General features: G+C 43.0%; 1 protein-coding gene across 2 annotated transcripts; it reads left to right on the top strand.

Moving 5' to 3' along the window:
- Positions 1–570: 570 nt before the first annotated feature.
- Positions 571–17,156, top strand: Lactb (lactamase beta). 2 transcript variants are annotated; one of them, XM_048332352.1, is made up of 6 exons: positions 573–958; positions 1,637–1,703; positions 5,134–5,324; positions 5,629–5,980; positions 8,416–8,581; positions 16,423–17,156. In XM_048332352.1, the coding sequence occupies exons 1-6, from the start codon at positions 608–610 to the stop codon at positions 16,949–16,951; spliced, it is 1,656 nt and encodes a 551-aa protein (XP_048188309.1). In that variant the 5' UTR covers positions 573–607; the 3' UTR covers positions 16,952–17,156. The 2 variants fall into 2 exon arrangements, with proteins under 2 accessions (XP_048188310.1, XP_048188309.1); XM_048332353.1 differs by lacking the exon at positions 8,416–8,581 and having other exon boundaries at positions 571–958; positions 16,423–16,668.
- The last annotated feature ends 414 nt before the right edge of the window (positions 17,157–17,570 follow it).

Raw genomic sequence — 17,570 nt, 5'->3', positions numbered from 1 at the left:
ACCTTAGTTATTTTTCAGATACGGTCTCTCTTGCTAGGGACAGCGATTCTCCCATCTCCTCGGAATACACCACCATGCTCACCACATGTGGGTTCTAAGACATAAGACAGAGATCCTGTGTGCCCTTTGCCAAGTGTTTTTGTGTGACAAAAATCTTGGAGAACTGCACTACGATGGCACCCCTGGGAAAGTGACAACGACAGAGTCAAGAGGCAGAATATTCCTGTCACTAAAAATGGATGAAGGGGCTCTCTCTGCTTTCTAATTCCCACACAGAATGACAGGTCCTTCCTTGAGAGCCACTCATGAAAAGCATTTCAGGGTACCTCGCCTAAAGGGAGAAGGGAGAGGACGGTGAGAGAAAGAGAGGGGAGGGGAGGGGAGACAGTCAGGGCAGGGTTAAGGGAGAGAAAGAGGGGATCGATGAGATCGGCACTCCGACCACTGGGCATCGACTGCTTGGGTCTCCTCGCGGCCCCGCCCCCCAGGACGCGGCCCCGCCCCCAGAACGTGGCCCCGCCCCGGGACGCGGCCCCGCCCTCCCGCGCTCCTCCTGCGGGCCGGGCCTGCGCGAGCTCCGAAGCGTCCAGCCGGAGCCCCAGACGCCATGTACCGGCTCCTGTCAGCGGCGGCGGCGAGGGCCCCGGCCACTAGAGGCCGAGCCCCGTGCTGCGGGCGGCGCGGGACGCACCGGCGGGCTGGGCTGCCACCGCTCAGCCACGGCTGGGTCGGGGGCCTGGGTCTCGGCCTGGGTCTGGCGTTGGGGGCGAAGCTGGCGGGCGCGCTAAAGGGCGCCGTCCCCGTTCAGCCCCCCGTGGACCCCGAGACGCCCCCTCAGGACGAGTCCCCGCTGGAGCAGCCCTTAGCCCTGGGGTGTCCGCAGGCCCGGGCCCCGCCCCCCTCCAGGTGCTTCGCCAAGGCGATTGCGAGCAGCCGCGACCTGTTACATAGGATCAAGGTACGGACTCGGGGGAGGGGGTCGCTCCCCTCGCCCTCCCCTCCCCCCCGTGGGGACCCTCAGTCTCCTAGGTCTACACTGACCCCACCCGGGGGAGGGGAGGGTGCAGCCTGTGGTGCTTCCGAGAAGAACTTCCCATTTCCCGACTGCCGGGCCCACTGTCATACCCTTGGGGTTGCCCAAGTCGGGATCGAGGTCACCGCCCCGCCGCTGTGCGGCCTGGGGGCGCGCTTCTCAGAGACCCGAGGGGCGGGGCCTGAGGCCGGGTGGGCGGGGTCGGTTTGCGTGGTGGGCGGGGCCACGAGAGCGGGGCGGCCCCCCCTTCCATCTGAGAGCCTTTGAAGTTTGGGGCCATGCAAGGTTATTAGGTTATTAGTCCTGTCATTTTTGTTTTGGGGCCTGGAGCTTGGACTCAGTGCCTGGGCGCCCTCCCTGAGCTTCTTTGGCTCCAGGCGGCAGCCACTTGAGCCACAGATTGACAGACGTTTTTCTTTTCTTTTTTTTTTTGAGTAGTTTATAGGAGACCGTAGTCTCCCAGACTTAACTGACACAGGCTGATTTCGAATCGCGATCCTTAGATCTCAACCTCTTCTAAGTAGATAGGATTTACAAGGAGGAGCCATGGGCCTCTGTCTTTTGCCTGCCTTTGATCTGTGTTCTTTTCCATTTTGCTCTTAGGATGAGGTGGGTGCACCAGGCATAGTGGTTGGAGTTTCTGTAGATGGAAAAGAAGTCTGGTCAGAAGGTGAGCTCGGGAGAAGGATTTTAGTTACTTGTTTTGTGATGGTTACGTTTTGCAGCTTGGAGAGAATCCCATTGTTATTGCATTTATATAAATCTACAGAATGAAGAATCAACGTGTTACTATTATGGATAATTACAGTAAAGTTTAAAATGAGGGACAAACGGAGATGAGAGAGTAGCTGGGTGGTAGAGCCTGTGCTTAGTTAACATCTTCAAGGCCTGGGTTCATTCCTCACCACCAAAAATAAAGAATTAAAAGTGACACATAAACCATGGAATCTTACCAGGCACTGGTGGCTCATGCCTGTAACCCTAGCTACTCAGGAAGCTGAGATCCGAGGATCCATTGCAGTTCAGTGCCAGCCTGAGCAGGAAAGGCTGTGAGACTCTTTGCTCCAATTAACCACCAGAAAACCAGAAGTAATGCTGTTACTCAAGTGGTAGAGTGCTAGCTTTGAACAAAAGAGCTCAGGCACAGCACCCAGGCCCTGAGTTCAAGCCCCACCACAGACAAAAAAAAAATGGCTTATGACTGGATTTGTTGGTCTGAACCTTGTATATAGAACCACCTATTAAGTATGTCATCACATATTGCAAATAACCTTTATTGATATTAAATTGGTCCAGTTGGCCACCCCAGATTTTGGGGAGAATCCTACTTTTAGTAAACAACATGTTAGACATTATAAGAAAGGTATAGTGTTATAAATTGATGGGAACAGAAGATTTTTACGAGGCAAACTCTCTTGCCACTAGGCCATATCCCCAGCCCCTCAGAAGATTTTTAAATAACATTCTTCCCCTAAGTGTAAATGTAGACTAAGCAATATAGCTAATTTTATTTTTTTTGAAAACACACAACGTTTTTCTTGTCAGTCATAGGGCTTGAACTCAGGGCCAGAGCACTGTCCCTGAGCTCTTTTTTTTTTTTTTTTTTTTTGGCCAGTCCTGGGCCTTGGACTCAGGGCCTGAGCTCTGTCCCTGGCTTCTTCCCGCTCAAGGCTAGCACTCTGCCACTTGAGCCACAGCGCCGCTTCTGGCCGTTTTCCGTATATGTGGTGCTGGGGAATCGAACCTAGGGCCTCGTGTATCCGAGGCAGGCACTCTTGCCACTAGGCTATATCCCCAGCCCCCCTGAGCTCTTTTGCTCAAAGCCAGTGCTCTGCCATTTTGGCCACAGCACCATTTCCAGTTTTCTTGTGGGTAATTGGAAATAGGAGTCTCATGGAATTTCCTGACCAGTCTAGATTTGAACTAGGATCCTCAGATCTCAGCCTCCTGAATATCTAGGATTACAGGCATGAGCCACCAGCACCAGGCTTAAAAAAAAAATAATCAAAATTTTAATAAATATTAACTTCATGGGTGAGGGGTTTATTTTTTTACTTTATTATTTTGTTGTTGTTGTTAATCCTAGGGCTTGAACTCAGGGCCTGGGTGCTGTCCCTGAAGGCCTTTGTGCTCAAGGCTAGCACTCTACCATTTGAGCCACAGCACCACTTCCAGCTTTTTCTGAGTAGTTTATTGGAGGTAAGAGTCTCACAGACTTTCAGTCAAACTGAGGATGTGGCTAATGAAATGGAGAACTTAATTTCCCAAGTTCAAACTCCAATACCACCAAAATATGTCTGTGTATGTGTATGCATGTATATTCACATATGTATATATGCTCATATTCACCATGCATATTCATATATTCACATAAGACACATTTGCGATTTAAATAATTGGGAACTAGGTGTAGTAACTCACAACTGGAATCTCAGCATTCAGGAGACTGGTGATTTTATTTATTTATTTATTTATTTATTTTCTAGTCCTGGGCCTTGGACTCAGGGCCTGAGCACTGTCCTTGGCTTCTTTTTGCTCAAGGCTAGCACTCTGCCACTTGAGCCACAGCACCACTTCTGGCCATTTTCTATATATGTGGTGCTGGGGAATTGAACACAGGGCTTCATGTATACGAGGCAAGCACTCTTGCCACTAGGCCATATTCCCAGCCCCGAAACTGGTAATTTTGAAGCCAGCCTGGACTACATACTTAGACCCTCTCTCTCAAAAAAAAAAAAAAAAAAGGAGGTCAGGCAACTGGCTCATGTCTGTAATCTTAGCTACTCAGGAGGCTGAGACCTGAGGATCATGTTTGGAAGCCAGCCCAGGTAGGGAAACTTCCTAAGACACTTATCTCCAGTAAACTCAGAAAAAGCCAATAAGTGGAGCTGTGGGTCAAGTGGTAGAGTGCTAGCCTTGAGCAAAAGAAACTCAGGGACAGTGCCCAGGTCCTGATTTCAAGCCTCGGGACCTGTATATATACACACACACACACACACACACACACACACACACAAAATTTAACTAAATGAACAACTGTTGCATTCCTCTTTTTTCTGTCTCTTAGATCTGATTTCATACTTTTACCCTATACAGAAGATGAAAACCAAAATTGTCTCTAGAAGTAGCTTTTAAAAATAATAGCACAGGGGCTGGGAATATGGCCTAGTGGCAAGAATGCTTGCCTTGTATATATTGGGCTCTAGGTTCGATTCCTCAGCACCACATATATAGAAAAGGCCAGAAGTGGTGCTGTGGCTCAAGTTGGCAGACAGAGTGCTAGCCTTGAGCAAAAAGAAGCCAGGGACAGTGCTCAGGCCCTAAGTTCAAGACCCAGGACTGGCCAAAAATAAAAATAAAAAATAATAGCACATTGTTTTTCTTATGGCTGATAATTAATTTGATGGTTAGCTGGATTTAGTTTGCAGGAGATCTTCCCACACGTTCTTATTGGGTGGCTGTTGGAAGGAATTTAGTGGAAACTTGCTCAAAAATCATTAATGAATATTATCTAAAGAATGATAGCATTTTTTCTTTTTTGGTGCCAGTCCTGGGTGCTGTCTGGGCCACTCCAGGCCTGGGTGCTGTTCTGAGCTTTTTTGCTCAGTGCTCTACCACTTGAGCCACAGCTCCACTTTCAGCTTTTTTGGTAGTTAGTTGGAAATAAGAGTGTCATGGATTTTCCTTTCCTGCCTGGCTTTGGATCATGATCCTGAGATCTCAGCCTCCTGAGTAGCTAAGATTACAGTCATGAGCTACCAGGAGCCAGCAACTGTGTTTTCTTTAAAGATTGTAGAGTAGTTGATTTAAAGTGTGGAATAACCAAATAAGATAATCTAGGAAAAGCAAAGGTCCAAATCGCATGAAAAAATTATTATATGCAGGGTGAAGTTTGAGTGTAGTTATAAAGTTAAATTGTTAGGCTTACATTGTCTGTGTACTGAGACTCTCACACTTAACATGTCCCATTTTCCATAACTTACAAAAATCAAGGTGTATTTTTCCTGTAGATAAATCTGCAATTTGTTTTCAGATGGTATTAATTCCATTTCTGAAGACTTGTTTGACAATGAAGATGTTTTGCTTCATCTCCCCCAAAGGCTTAGGTTATGCCGATGTAGAGAACCGAGTGCCTTGTAAGCCAGAGACAGTCATGAGAATTGCCAGCATCAGCAAAAGCCTCACCATGGTTGCTCTGGCCAAATTGTGGGAGGCTGGGAAGCTGGATCTTGATGTTCCAGTCCAGCACTATGTTCCTGAGTTCCCAGAGAAAGAATACGAAGGTGAAAAGGTAATGAAACTCACACTTCATTTTACTTATGGCATGTTAAATGCTTCATACTGGAGGTTGTATTTAGGATGCTTCGCAGGATTTTGTGCTTTGATCACTTTGCAGTGACTGCTACTGACTGGGCGAAGTACTTTTAACTCCAGATGATAATCTGTTATTCTGTAAGTGGAGGGTAAAGTTTCTTATATGATATTTCTCCCACAGCATTTTAAAATGCATAGTTAGTGAGACATTCTTCCCAAGGCCATTAACTTGTGACTACAGGGTTTACTATTGTAATTGGATTTTCATTTTTGACAATTAGGTTTCTGTCACAACAAGATTACTGATTTCCCATTTAAGTGGGATCCGTCACTATGAAAAGGATATTAAAAAGGTGAAGGAAGAGAAAGCTTATAAAGCCTTGAAGATGTTGAGAGAAACCATGACATCCGACCAAGAAAAAGACTTGAAGGGAAAAGGAGGGAAAAGTAATGAAAAGGAAGACTGTGCTAAGCCTAAAACTGAGCAGGATAATGAAGCCAAATACCGGAATATAAAACCTTGCAAGAAAAAAAATGATTTTGAACAAGGCGAATTATATTTGAAGGAAAAGTTTGAAAATTCAATTGAATCCCTAAGATTATTTAAAAATGATCCTTTATTCTTTAAACCTGGTGAGTGTTAATGCCTTCTCTTAACGAAGTCATTTCTGGAATATTCCTTTTCAGGAATCACAAAGTGATAGCATCCTGAGCGCCTTCAGTGAGGTAGATGGGCTACTCTGATGCCTTCCTTTCTTCTTCCCAAGCTTTAGTACTCAGGTGGATGTTTAGGTTGAGTCTCATGGAAGGCCACTAAGTTACTAGCGGATTCTCGGGACCAAAATATTCATGGAAAATTGTGGAGAATGTTGAAATGACACCTCTCCACATAAAGCCTGGACCAAAGAGAAAAGGATCAAGTATTGCTCATATTATTATGCGTAGTTAGAATTTAACTTCATTCTTGCAAGAAACTAGTGTTCATCAACTTAACTTCCAAAAAATGGTCATCTGCATAATAATAGCATCTTTCTTGTCTTTCTGATATTGGTCTTCAACTTGGCTGGTACCCTCCTACTTGTGCCACACCTCCAGGCTGGTTAATTGGAGATGGAGTCTGTCAGACTTTTCTGCCTAGGCTTTCTTCAAACTTTGATCTTCTGTATCTCAGCCTCCCGAATAACTAGGATTATAGGTGTTAGCTACTAGGACCTGGCTAAAATGTTATCTTTTTGTTTAATTTTTTGGCAACATTATGCTTTGTGCTTACTAGGCAGGCACCCTGTTCTACCTGAGTCACATCCTCAGTCATATATAGTTATTTATTTAAATATATGTATATATATATATATATATATATATATTAAAGATGTAGTCTCTCTGTATAGCCCAGGCTAGCCTGGAATTCTTTTTCTTTTTTTTTTTTTTTTTTGCCAGTCCTGGGGCTTGAACTCAGGGCCTGAGCCCTGGCTTCTTTTTGTTCAAGGCTAGCACTCTACCACTTGAGCCGACTTTTTCTGTTTATGTGATGCTGAGGAATTGAACCCAGGGCTTCATGCATGCTAGGCAAGCACTCTACTACTAGGCCACATTCCCAGCCCTCTAGCCTTGAATTCTTGATCATCTTGCCTCAGCTTCCGGAGTGCTAGGACCAGTGCCATGCCTGACTCTATCTTTATTTTTATACATAAGTTATGATGTTTATTGAAACTACTTTATGTCATTAAGTTACTATAGATATATGCACTGGTTTTTGTTGTTCATTTGGGTTTAATTTTTTGATCATGGAGCTTGAACTCAGGTCCTGGGAGGTATCACTGAGCTCTTTTGCTCAAGGCTAGTGCTATACCACATTGAGCCACAGCTCCACTTCCAGTTTTTTTAGTGGTTAATTGGAGATTCTTTGAACTTTTCTGCCCAGGCTGGCTTCTAACCTCAATCCTCAGATCTTGGCCTCCTGAATAACTAGGATTACAGGTGTGAGCCCCATGGTCTATGCACTTTTATTCTACTTTCATTTTAAAAGTTATTTTTACTGTGAATAGACTTACAGATATAATTTTTTTTTTTTTTTTGGCCAGTCCTGGGCCTTGGACTCAGGGCCTGAGCACTGTCCCTGGCTTCCTTTTGCTCAAGGCTAGCACTCTGCCACTTGAGCCACAGCGCCACTTCTGGCCATTTTCTGTATATGTGCTGCTGGGGAATCGAACCCAGGGCCTCATGTATACGAGGCAAGCTCTCTTGCCACTAGGCCATATCCCCAGCCCCTTACAGATATAATTAGTAAAGGTAAATAAAATGTAATTGTGGATTTTTTTTTTTTTTTGCCAGTCCTAGGCGGTGAACTCAGGGCCTGAGCACTGTCCCTGGCTTCTTTTTTGCTCAAGGCACTCTGCCACCTGAGCCACAGCACCACTTCTGGCCATTTTCTGTATATGTGGTGCTGAGGAATCCAACCCAGGGCCTCATGTATACGAGGCAAGCACTCTTGCCACTAGGCCATATTCCCAGCCCCTGGATTTTGTCTTTAAAAATGAGATTTCTACTTTTTAAATTTTTCTATCGATCATAATCTTTAAGCTTTCAGAACCCAAAGTGATGTGATGTGATGTATTTGAAACTACATGTATATGTATATAGATATAGTTGCCATCAAATATATATTTGAAAGTTTTTATGTCTCTATATACTTATTAAAATAAGAATTGGTACGCCTATTTCTTCCTTTACCCAGTAAGTGACAGTTGATCAAGAAATTATATTTACTTTTTTCCCCCATTCCTATTTGATTGCTAGTGTGAAAGATTTTTTTTTTTCATGGTCAGTCTAAGGAGCAGATTTGTTTGAATATCTAAGTCTGCAGGCTGACTATTATTTTTATCCTTGCAGCAGGGAAATAGAATACAAAGCTAACTCCATTTGTTGATATAGTAGCTGTGATCTCCTAAATGTTGAAGTATTCCAGTTTTAAAGGTATGCTTATTTGCAAATTGAAGTATTTTGAATATTTTTGAATACTAATCAAGCATTTTTTTCCTCCCCATCCCCCTTTGCAATGATGTTTCAAGGTAGTCAGTTTTTGTATTCAACTTTTGGCTATACCCTCCTGGCAGCCATAGTAGAAAGAGCTTCAGGATGTAAATATTTGGACTATATGCAGAAAATATTCCATGACTTGGATATGCTGACAACTGTACAGGAAGAAAATGAGCCCGTGATTTACAATAGAGCAAGGTAAACCAGTCCCTCTGCTGTGTCTGGCTTTCAAACCTCAACACTGCTTTGTCCATTGAAAATCAGATTTACCTCATCTCCATTTCAACATCAACTCTCTGCAATGTGGGAGCTTCTCTCCTGTCTTTGTGTGTGACTTCCTCATTCCATCATATTTTCTGCATTTATTCTAAGGAAGCCCTTTCTCTTTTGTGTTTATTTCTTCATTCCAGTATGTATTTCTGGATTATTAATTTAGTCAATGAACTATAATCTGCCATTGCCATTAATCTCTTGCCTTTGATATAATAAATATATAAGACATAAAAGAAAACTAAACATTTTTGGTGTTTTGAAACAGGTCTCCCTGTGTAACCCCAGGTGGCCTCAAACTCAAAATCATCCTGTCTCAGACTCCCAAGTGCTGAGATTATAAGTATGCACTATCATAATCCCGCTTTTTCTTTCTTTCTTTCTTTTTTACTCTGTCCTGGAGCTTGAACTCAGGGCCTGGGCACTGTCCCTGAGCTCTTTTGCTCAATGCTAGTGCTTTACCACTTTGACCCATAGCAGTACTTCCTGTTTTCTGGTGGTTAATTGGAGGTAAGAGTCTTACAGATTTTCCTGCCAGCCTGGCTTTCAACTGCAATCTTCAAAACTCTGTCTCCTGAGGATTACATGTGTGAACCACCAGCACTCAGCTTCAGCATTTTTTTTTTTTTTGGCTTTTATTTTTTGGTACTGGGATTAAACCCAGGACATTGTACTTGCTAGGCAAATGCTTTGCCACTAAGCTACATTCCAGCTTAATCAGCATATATTTTTAATCAGAGCTTGATGCTTGATTTTTTTTTACATATTCATAATGAACATTAGAATGCTTTTTTGATTTGGATTGTGTTAGACCCCTGCTTCTTGTCATTTGACAAAATGACAAAAAAAATTTGGTATGTTCTAAAAATAATACTATCTAAAATAATTAAACATTTAAAATATATCTATATCTAAAGACCTGTTTTATAGTTAGGCATCCTTAGGCACCATTTTATTATAAACATTAATATTTAAAGCATTTAAACCATAGTTTCTTCCAGTGTTCTTTGTTGTTGTTGAGTGGGAATCAGACCAGGGTCTTCGCCTGCTAGGCAAGCCTCTACCACACCCAGCCCTTTTGTTTGTGTTTGGATACACAACTGGATACAGTGTTAGCAAATGTAGTAAAGATTCATCTTCTCTTTGTTTAAAGTTATTTGGAATTTTTTGTTTGTTTGTTTTGAGGCAGGGTCTTGCTATGTAACCCCCACTGGTATTGAGCTCTTGATCCTCCTGGATCAGTTTCTCCAGTGCTGGGATTACAGATGTGTACCACGAGGCTTGGGTCTTACTTGAAGGTTTTTTTGTTTTGGGTTTTGGGTGTTTTTTTTTTGCCAGTCCTGGGCCTTGGACTTAGGGCCTGAGCACTGTCCCTGGCTTCTTTTTGCTCAAGGCTAGCACTCTGCCACTTGAGCCACAGTGCTACTTCTGGCCATTTTTTATGTATGTGGTGCTGGGGAATCGAACCCAGGGCTTCATGTATAGGAGGCAAGCACTCTTGCCTCTAGGCCATATTCCCAGCCCCTTACTTGAAGGTTTTTAATTCAGAAAGAATACCAGTGAAAGGGCAATTATGTCAGATCTTGGGAACTTGATTGACAAGTTTATTAGTCAGTTTGGTTATTACTTGGCTATTTGGCTAGAATTATTCAGTTTGTTGAGTATGTTCATTTATGATTTTTTTCTTTTTGCATTTTTTTCTTCCTAGTATGGCTACAGTTATTGAGTTGAAAATCATCCAGTGGCTTGAGTACCAGCATTTTTTTTTTTTTCGCCAATCCCGGGGCTTGAACTCAGGGCCTAGGAGCTGTCCCTGAGCTGCTTTTGCTCAAGGCTAGCACAGCACCACTTCTGGGTTTTTGTGTTTATGTGGTACTGAGGAATGGAACCCAGGGCTTCATGCATGCTAGGCAAGCACTCTCCCACTAAGCCACATTCCCAGCCTCAGCATTTCTTTTTAATAGAGTAAAAGTACATGGCATGAAGCAAGGCTAGAAAGTTTTAAGGTAAAGGCTAGGTTACTATAGCAAAAGCCAGAAAAATAGAGTGGCTAGAAAAAACTAGAAGTTTAATTGTCCTATGCAGCATTTCCAGGATGAGTGGTTCCAACTGGGGACAGGGCTGCTGTATACAAGGCTCTGGGACTCACAGGCTTCAGTCTCGGTGCTCCTCTTTCCCAAATTGTATAGATGACAGCCACTGGAGCTAGATGGCTTCTTCATGGGTGTGGAAGAGTGTGTACACAGCCTGAGCACCAGACTTAAGGTGAATCCCACTCAGCCCTGTTGGCAAAAACTTAGCAGAACACAGGGTGAGGCATGTGTCTTGATATCTGGTTGTACTATTGAGGAAGAAGAGAAACATCAGTTTTGTATTCAACCAGCCATCTATGTTACTGTATTATTTCATAAAACTTATGTTCCTTACAGGTGTGTGTGTGTGTGTGTGTATTTTCACAGTTCTGTGTTCATTTGGTCAAAATAAGAAATACACTCCTCATACTACGTTGAGTTTAAAAAAAGTTTGAAAGCTACTCAATGAACTATGTCAATGAAAATTGTTTGCTTGGTTTTGTTTTTGTTGCCAGTCCTGGGGCTTGAACTCAAGGCCTGAGCACTGTCCCTGGCTTATTTTTGCTCAAGGCTAGCACTCTGCCAGTTGAGCCACAGTGCCACTTCCAGCTTTTTATATATGTGGTGCTGAGGAATCGAACCCAAGACTTAATGTATATGAGATGAGCACTTTACCACTAGGCCATATTCCCAGCCCCTCAATGAAAATGTTATAATGTTAATAACTTGTAAAAGGGGCTTTGGCTAATTGCTAATATGAGTTTTATGGTTGTGATATTTTCTGTTTTGTTATTATTTGATTTCTTAGAAAGTGCACACTTAGGAAATCAATTGCTAATTTTCCCCAGCATATTTTCACATGCTTTCCAAGTGCCTGAGTGACACTATGTGAAGAGATGTATGAAATGATGGCACTTCTGAGGATTTTTTTTAAGCTTTATGTTCCTATGTCCACATTAGTCTTGTTCAGCTCTCTGTTTTATTTAACTAAATTATTGTTACCAATTACTAGCTTTCTTAAGGGGATTAAATATGCATTGTAAATTAGTGTATGTCCTGAAAGAGATTTGAGGGGAGACCCAGTAGAAATTAGGTCAGCATCAAGCAGTGCATTTTAATTCTTTAGGAAAGCTTCTTTTTCTTGATCATTTCAGACTCTTTCTTAAAATAGTGCTACCTGCTTATTATTTTTTGATGTAACATGTTCTAGTGGAAATCATAAAAATGGAGAAATACCAATGCCAGACATTGCCTATTGAATTTAAGATGTGTTGGGCACATCTGAGATTTATCTTCTTTCTCACTTCTGTGTGTGTGTGTGTGTGTGTGTGTGTGTGTGTGTGTGTGTGTAATAATGCCATCTGCTGAGATGGAGCAGACATCTAGATCTGCTGAGGAAGACACTGTCTGTGTTTGGACTATGGAGCAGCTATCTTCTGCTGCTTCCTTATAAGTAACTTAACTTGCAAAAAAGAAAACTATGGTGGCAAGTCAATTTTGTTTTGGTTTTCATTCCTTAAAAAGGGAGGGGGCTGGAGATATGGCCTAGTGGCAAGAGTGCTTGCCTCGTATACATGAGGCCCTGGGTTCAATTCCCCAGCACCACATATACAGAAAATGGCCAGAAGTGGCGCTGTGGCTCAAGTGGCAGAGTGCTAGCCTTGAGCAAAAAGAAGCCAGGGACAGTGCTCAGGCCCTGAGTCCAAGCCCCAGGACTGGCCAAAAAAAAAAAAAGAAAGAAAAGGGAGTAGGTTTCCATTTCTAGTGTGAAAGGATCCCATTTACTTGTTTGGTTGGTTGATTTTTGATAGAACCCAATGCTTCTAAGATGGTTGTTGATTCATTTTACTTAAATGCTCTGCTGAAGTAAAATAGAACAGTAAAAGAAGGAAATATTGCTCTGCTCATTTGCTTTTTTTTATTTTTTTGATACAGTGCCTTTTGGACCTCAGTGTCTTTTTTTTTTTTTTGTAATAGCAATTTTAAAAGGAGTTTAAAGACACTAGTTGTTTTCTTAAAGGGGGAGATAGGAAGTAATCTTTTTTTTTTCAAATTTTTATTATCAAACTGATGTACAGGGAGGTTACAGTTTCATACGTTAGGCATTGGATACATTACTTGTACTGTTTGTTACCTCATCCCTCGTACTCCCCCACCCTCCTCCCCCTTTCCCTTTCCCCCCATGAGGTGTTCAGTTCACTTACACCAAACAGTTTTGCAAGTATTGCTTTTGTAGTTGTTTTTCTTTTTTTACCCTGTCTCTCAATTTTGGTATTCCCTTTCAATTTCCTAGTTCTAATACCAGTATACATGGTTTCCAGTATACTCAGATAAGATTATAGAGATAGTGTAGGTACAACCACGGGAAGGTGATACAAGAACATCATCAATAATAGTAGCTACAGATACACATGGGACGTTGAAAGTAGTTACAACTGTGATATAACAATCGTTTCCATAACATGGAGTTCATTTCACTTAGCATCATCTTACGTGATCATAAGGGTATAGGAAGTAATCTTTAAGAGATAAGAACCTGGGGCTGGGGATATAGCCTAGTGGCAAGAGTGCCTGCCTCGGATACACGAGGCCCTAGGTTCGATTCCCCAGCACCACATATACAGAAAACGGCCAGAAGCGGCGCTGTGGCTCAAGTGGCAGAGTGCTAGCCTTGAGCGGGAAGAAGCCAGGGACAGTGCTCAGGCCCTGAGTCCAAGGCCCAGGACTGGCCAAAAAAAAAAAAAAAAGAGATAAGAACCTAAAAAAAAAATGCCGGGCACTGGTGGCTCATGTCTGTAATCTTAGCTACTCAGGAAACTGAGATCTGAGGATCTTGGTCCAAAGCCAGCCCAGGAAAGTCTATGAGACTCTTATCTCCAATTAACCATCAGAAAACTGGAAGTGGTGCTGTGGCTCAAGTGGTAGAGTGCTAGCCTTGAGCTGAAGAGCTCAGGGACAGTGCTCAGGCCAGAGTTCAAGCCCCATGACTGGCCAAAAAAAAAAAAAAAAAAAGAACCTAAAAAACCCTTAAAGTAGCAAAACATCTGAGCAAGAACATGAACATATATATGTATGCATGTGTGTGTGTGTGTGTGTGTTTAGAATAGTGCCCGTTAGACTGGGAATATGGCCTAGTGGCAAGAGTGCTTGCCTCATATACATGAAGCCCTGGGTTCAGTTCCCCAGCACCACATATATAGAAAATGGCCAGAAGTGGCACTGTGGCTCAAGTGGCAGAGTGCTAGCCTTGAGCAAAGAGAAGCCAGGGACAGTGCTCAGGCCCTGAATCCAAGGCCCAGGACTGCCCCCCCCCAAAAAAATAGAATAGTGCCCATTAAGGATGGAAACCTGTAATCCTAGTACTTGGAAGGTGAAGGCAGGAAGTTCCAGAGTTCAAGACCAGCCTAGGCTACATAGGAAGTTTAAGGCTAACTTGGCCTACAAAGTGAGGCCTTGTGTCAAGAAAGAAGTACCAGGGCTGGGATGTAGCCCAGGGGCAAAGCACTTGCCTAGCAAGTGCAACGTCCTGGGATCGATCCCCAGTACCAAAAAAGAAAAAGGAAAAGGAAAAAAAAGAAAAAAGAAGTACCTAGACGCAACGGCCCACATTTATAGTCTCAGCTATTTGGGAGGCAAAGATCAGCCTAGGCAAAAAATTAGGAAGACTCCTTTTTAATAAACCAGGCATAGTGTCCATGCCTGTGTAGGCCACAGGTAGGAAGACCTAGGTTTAAGGCCTGGAAAATATATGAGATCCTACCTGAAAAATAGCTAAAGAAAAACTACTGGAGGTGTGGCTTAAGTGCTTGCCTAGAAAGCACAGGCCCTTGAGTTCAAAACCCAGTACTGCCCCCAAATAAAATCTAGTGGCTGTCAGCAGGGCTGCAGGGACAAACCAGAGGAACACAGAGGCAATTGCCAGTGCCTGCTGACAACAGGATTGCTATACAGTAACTGTGGGGAACATGCTAGATCATAAGGGACTGAACAGCCAGTGCATGGAGGAACAGACTGTACTGTGGGGTGCTATTCAACAGGTGAGGGGACAAGACACTGGTAAGTGGAAGCTGTGGCCAGATAGTTTCCCCCCCACCCCACCCCCAGAGGCAACTATAGTCTTTTGTGAATTGAGGTGAATTGATAGAGTGGTAATTCTTAGCACAACCCAGGGAAGTTATACCACAGCTAAAGTAGTTGAGATAGCTGGTGGTACAGCTCAGGCTAGAATAGACAAAGGTAAAGTGGGCAGGAATGGGAAGACCTAAGAGTACAGGAAGGGAAATAGGTAGGAGGGTACGGTAAGGGACAGAGCACAGGGTTGATTGGGAGCCATAGTCATGGGCAGAAACTTCTGAGTTTGAGATATTAGGAATCAGATAATTTTTAAAGTCATAGTGAAATTCAAGTGGGACAGGACATGGGAGAGAGAAGCTCAAAGGAGATTGAAAATCATTGGAAGACAGTCAGCAAACTCAAAAGCCCAGGAATAACCCTTTGTTATGATTTGAAAGAACAGGCTCACAGGAGAGAAGCTTATTACTTGTTTAGTTATTCTGTGATTTCATTGTGCCTGTGCTAGGAGAGAAACCCCACGAGGCCAGACACTTTGTCTCTCCTCAACTCTATCCAAGCATCAAAGCAAACCCTGGCCCATGGTTAGGGCTCCATTGAGAATGTGAGCTGCTTCAGTAAGTAACAACTCTCATTTGCTTATAAAGCACCTGCCAGCAAACCAGGCGCTGGTTGCTCACACCTGTACCCCAGCCCCTCAGGAAGCTGAGATCTAAGGATTATGGTTCAAAGCCAGCCCGAGCAAAAAAGTCTGTGAGACTCTTGTCTCCAGTTAACCAGGGAAAAGCCATAAGGAGCTAAGGCTCAAGTGGCAGAGTGCCACCCATGAGACAAAAAAACTAAGGGACAGCACCTAGGCCCCAGTACCAGCACGCACGCACACACACACAATGTTAATTAAATAAAGCATTGGTCAACAATGTGCAGTGTTTTATACACATAGTCCAAACTCTGCAATGTAGCTATTTTGATCCCTAGATCACAAACTAAGGTGACTAAGATGCTGAAACACAGGCAGCCTAGGATAGCCATCGCTGACTGCCTGGGTTTGATTCTAAAACCCTGCCCTTTCCAAGTTGTATGACCTTATCATTTGTCAAGTAGGCACTTCCAATAATTCTGTAAGAATAGATGAGGTCATGTTTACACACTTGTTAAAACAGCGCCTGACTATAGTAAGAATTGTATGTAAATATTTGTCATTAAATAAACATAGTAGTAAGAGTGTCAGCTGGGATTCAAACTGACTTTTTCACACCATCAAGAAAGTACTATGTTCCAATGGTTCTACATGACATTTGAAATTTAGTCTTTCAGATAATCTTACTTCTAAACATTGCATAACTTTAGTTTATGAAATTGTGGCTCCGACTCAACTTTAAGTCTAAGGACTAGGAATAGCTACCAACTGATGAATGTTTCCTGTCCATATGCACAGAACACATGTATGTATAAAGAGAAAGCTATATACTCTTTAATTCACAGATTACCTAGTAATCTGTGTCATTAGGTTATTTATATTTGAATGTATGATCACATTGAAATGCAACTTCTCTCCTGTGTACATTTTCCTAGTCATACGAGTTGACTACTGTACTTTTAATGACCATTCTTATTTCATTTTAGATTTTATGTTTACAATAAGAAGAGACGTCTTATCAACACACCTTACGTGGATAACTCCTATAAGTGGGCTGGTGGTGGATTTCTGTCCACAGTGGGTGACATGCTAAAATTTGGGAATGCGATGCTGTACGGTTACCAGGTCGGGCTGTTTAAGAGCTCCAATGAGAACCTTTTACCTGGATATCTCAAGCCGGAAACAATGGTTATGATCTGGACACCCGTCCCTAACACAGAAATGTCTTGGGATAAAGAGGGTAAATACGCAATGGCATGGGGTGTTGTTGAGAAGAAGCAGACCTATGGCTCTTGTAGAAAGCAGAGGCATTACGCCTCACACACCGGTGGTGCGGTGGGGGCCAGCAGCGTCCTACTGATCCTGCCTGAAGAACTGGATACGGAGGCCTTGGCTGATAAGGTTCCCCCGCGAGGGGTGATTGTTTCTATCATCTGTAACATGCAGTCTGTCGGCCTCAACACCACAGCCCTCAAGATTGCCCTGGAATTTGATAAAGACCGATCTGACTGTTAACAATGAAACACTGACCTTCCAAAATACATGGAATTCTTAAGACTTACGTTTTTAATGGAGTAAAATTAAATACTGAGAATTATGTACTTCTAATTGCTTAATTGTGTAACTATTTTAGAATGAGTTCCTTACACTCAGGGAAGTAACCTATTTCTACTTTTTGCAAAGTGTAAACTCTTGAAATAATAAAATATTCTGATAGAAATGTAGTATTTGAATATATAATAGAGAAAAATCACATTCCCCAAGAGCCTCCAAATAATGACAGCAGAAACAAGAAATCGTGTTCCCATGTATGTGGCAGCCCAGAGAACAGCACTTACCACCTCTGTGCCTGAGGCTCAGGGATGGAGGAATGGGGAAGATGGGCCTGGTGCAGAGCCTGCAAGGAGGCTGCAGACAAGGTGTCCTAATTGTCTAAATAACTCTGAACCACAGGAGATGCTTCCATGGTGGCTTACTCAAGGGCCTGGACTCAGTTCTTCAGTTATCACCATACAGGCTCATCTATGGAGATGCTTAACTACCAAAGCAAGTGACAGAAATGAACCAGTACAAGCTCTGAGACAGTGTATCTTAAAAGGTAGCCTCGGGTGTTAAATGACAGCACATGGCCTTG

Source organism: Perognathus longimembris, chromosome 23 (genome assembly GCF_023159225.1).
Source record: "Perognathus longimembris pacificus isolate PPM17 chromosome 23, ASM2315922v1, whole genome shotgun sequence".
In the NCBI taxonomy this organism is placed as follows: Eukaryota; Metazoa; Chordata; class Mammalia; order Rodentia; family Heteromyidae; genus Perognathus; species Perognathus longimembris.
Note: the sequence above shows the minus strand (reverse complement) of the source record. Positions and strands in the feature narration are given on the sequence as shown.

Bases quoted from the DNA above. Each gene is read 5' to 3' on its own strand.
- Lactb (XM_048332352.1), top strand. From the start codon at position 608: ATGTACCGGCTCCTGTCAGCGGCGGCGGCGAGGGCCCCGGCCACTAGA. The intron at 959-1,636 runs GTACGGACTCGG...TTTTGCTCTTAG, and splicing joins ACCTGTTACATAGGATCAAG to GATGAGGTGGGTGCACCAGG. The intron at 8,582-16,422 runs GTAAACCAGTCC...ATTTCATTTTAG, and splicing joins GTGATTTACAATAGAGCAAG to ATTTTATGTTTACAATAAGA.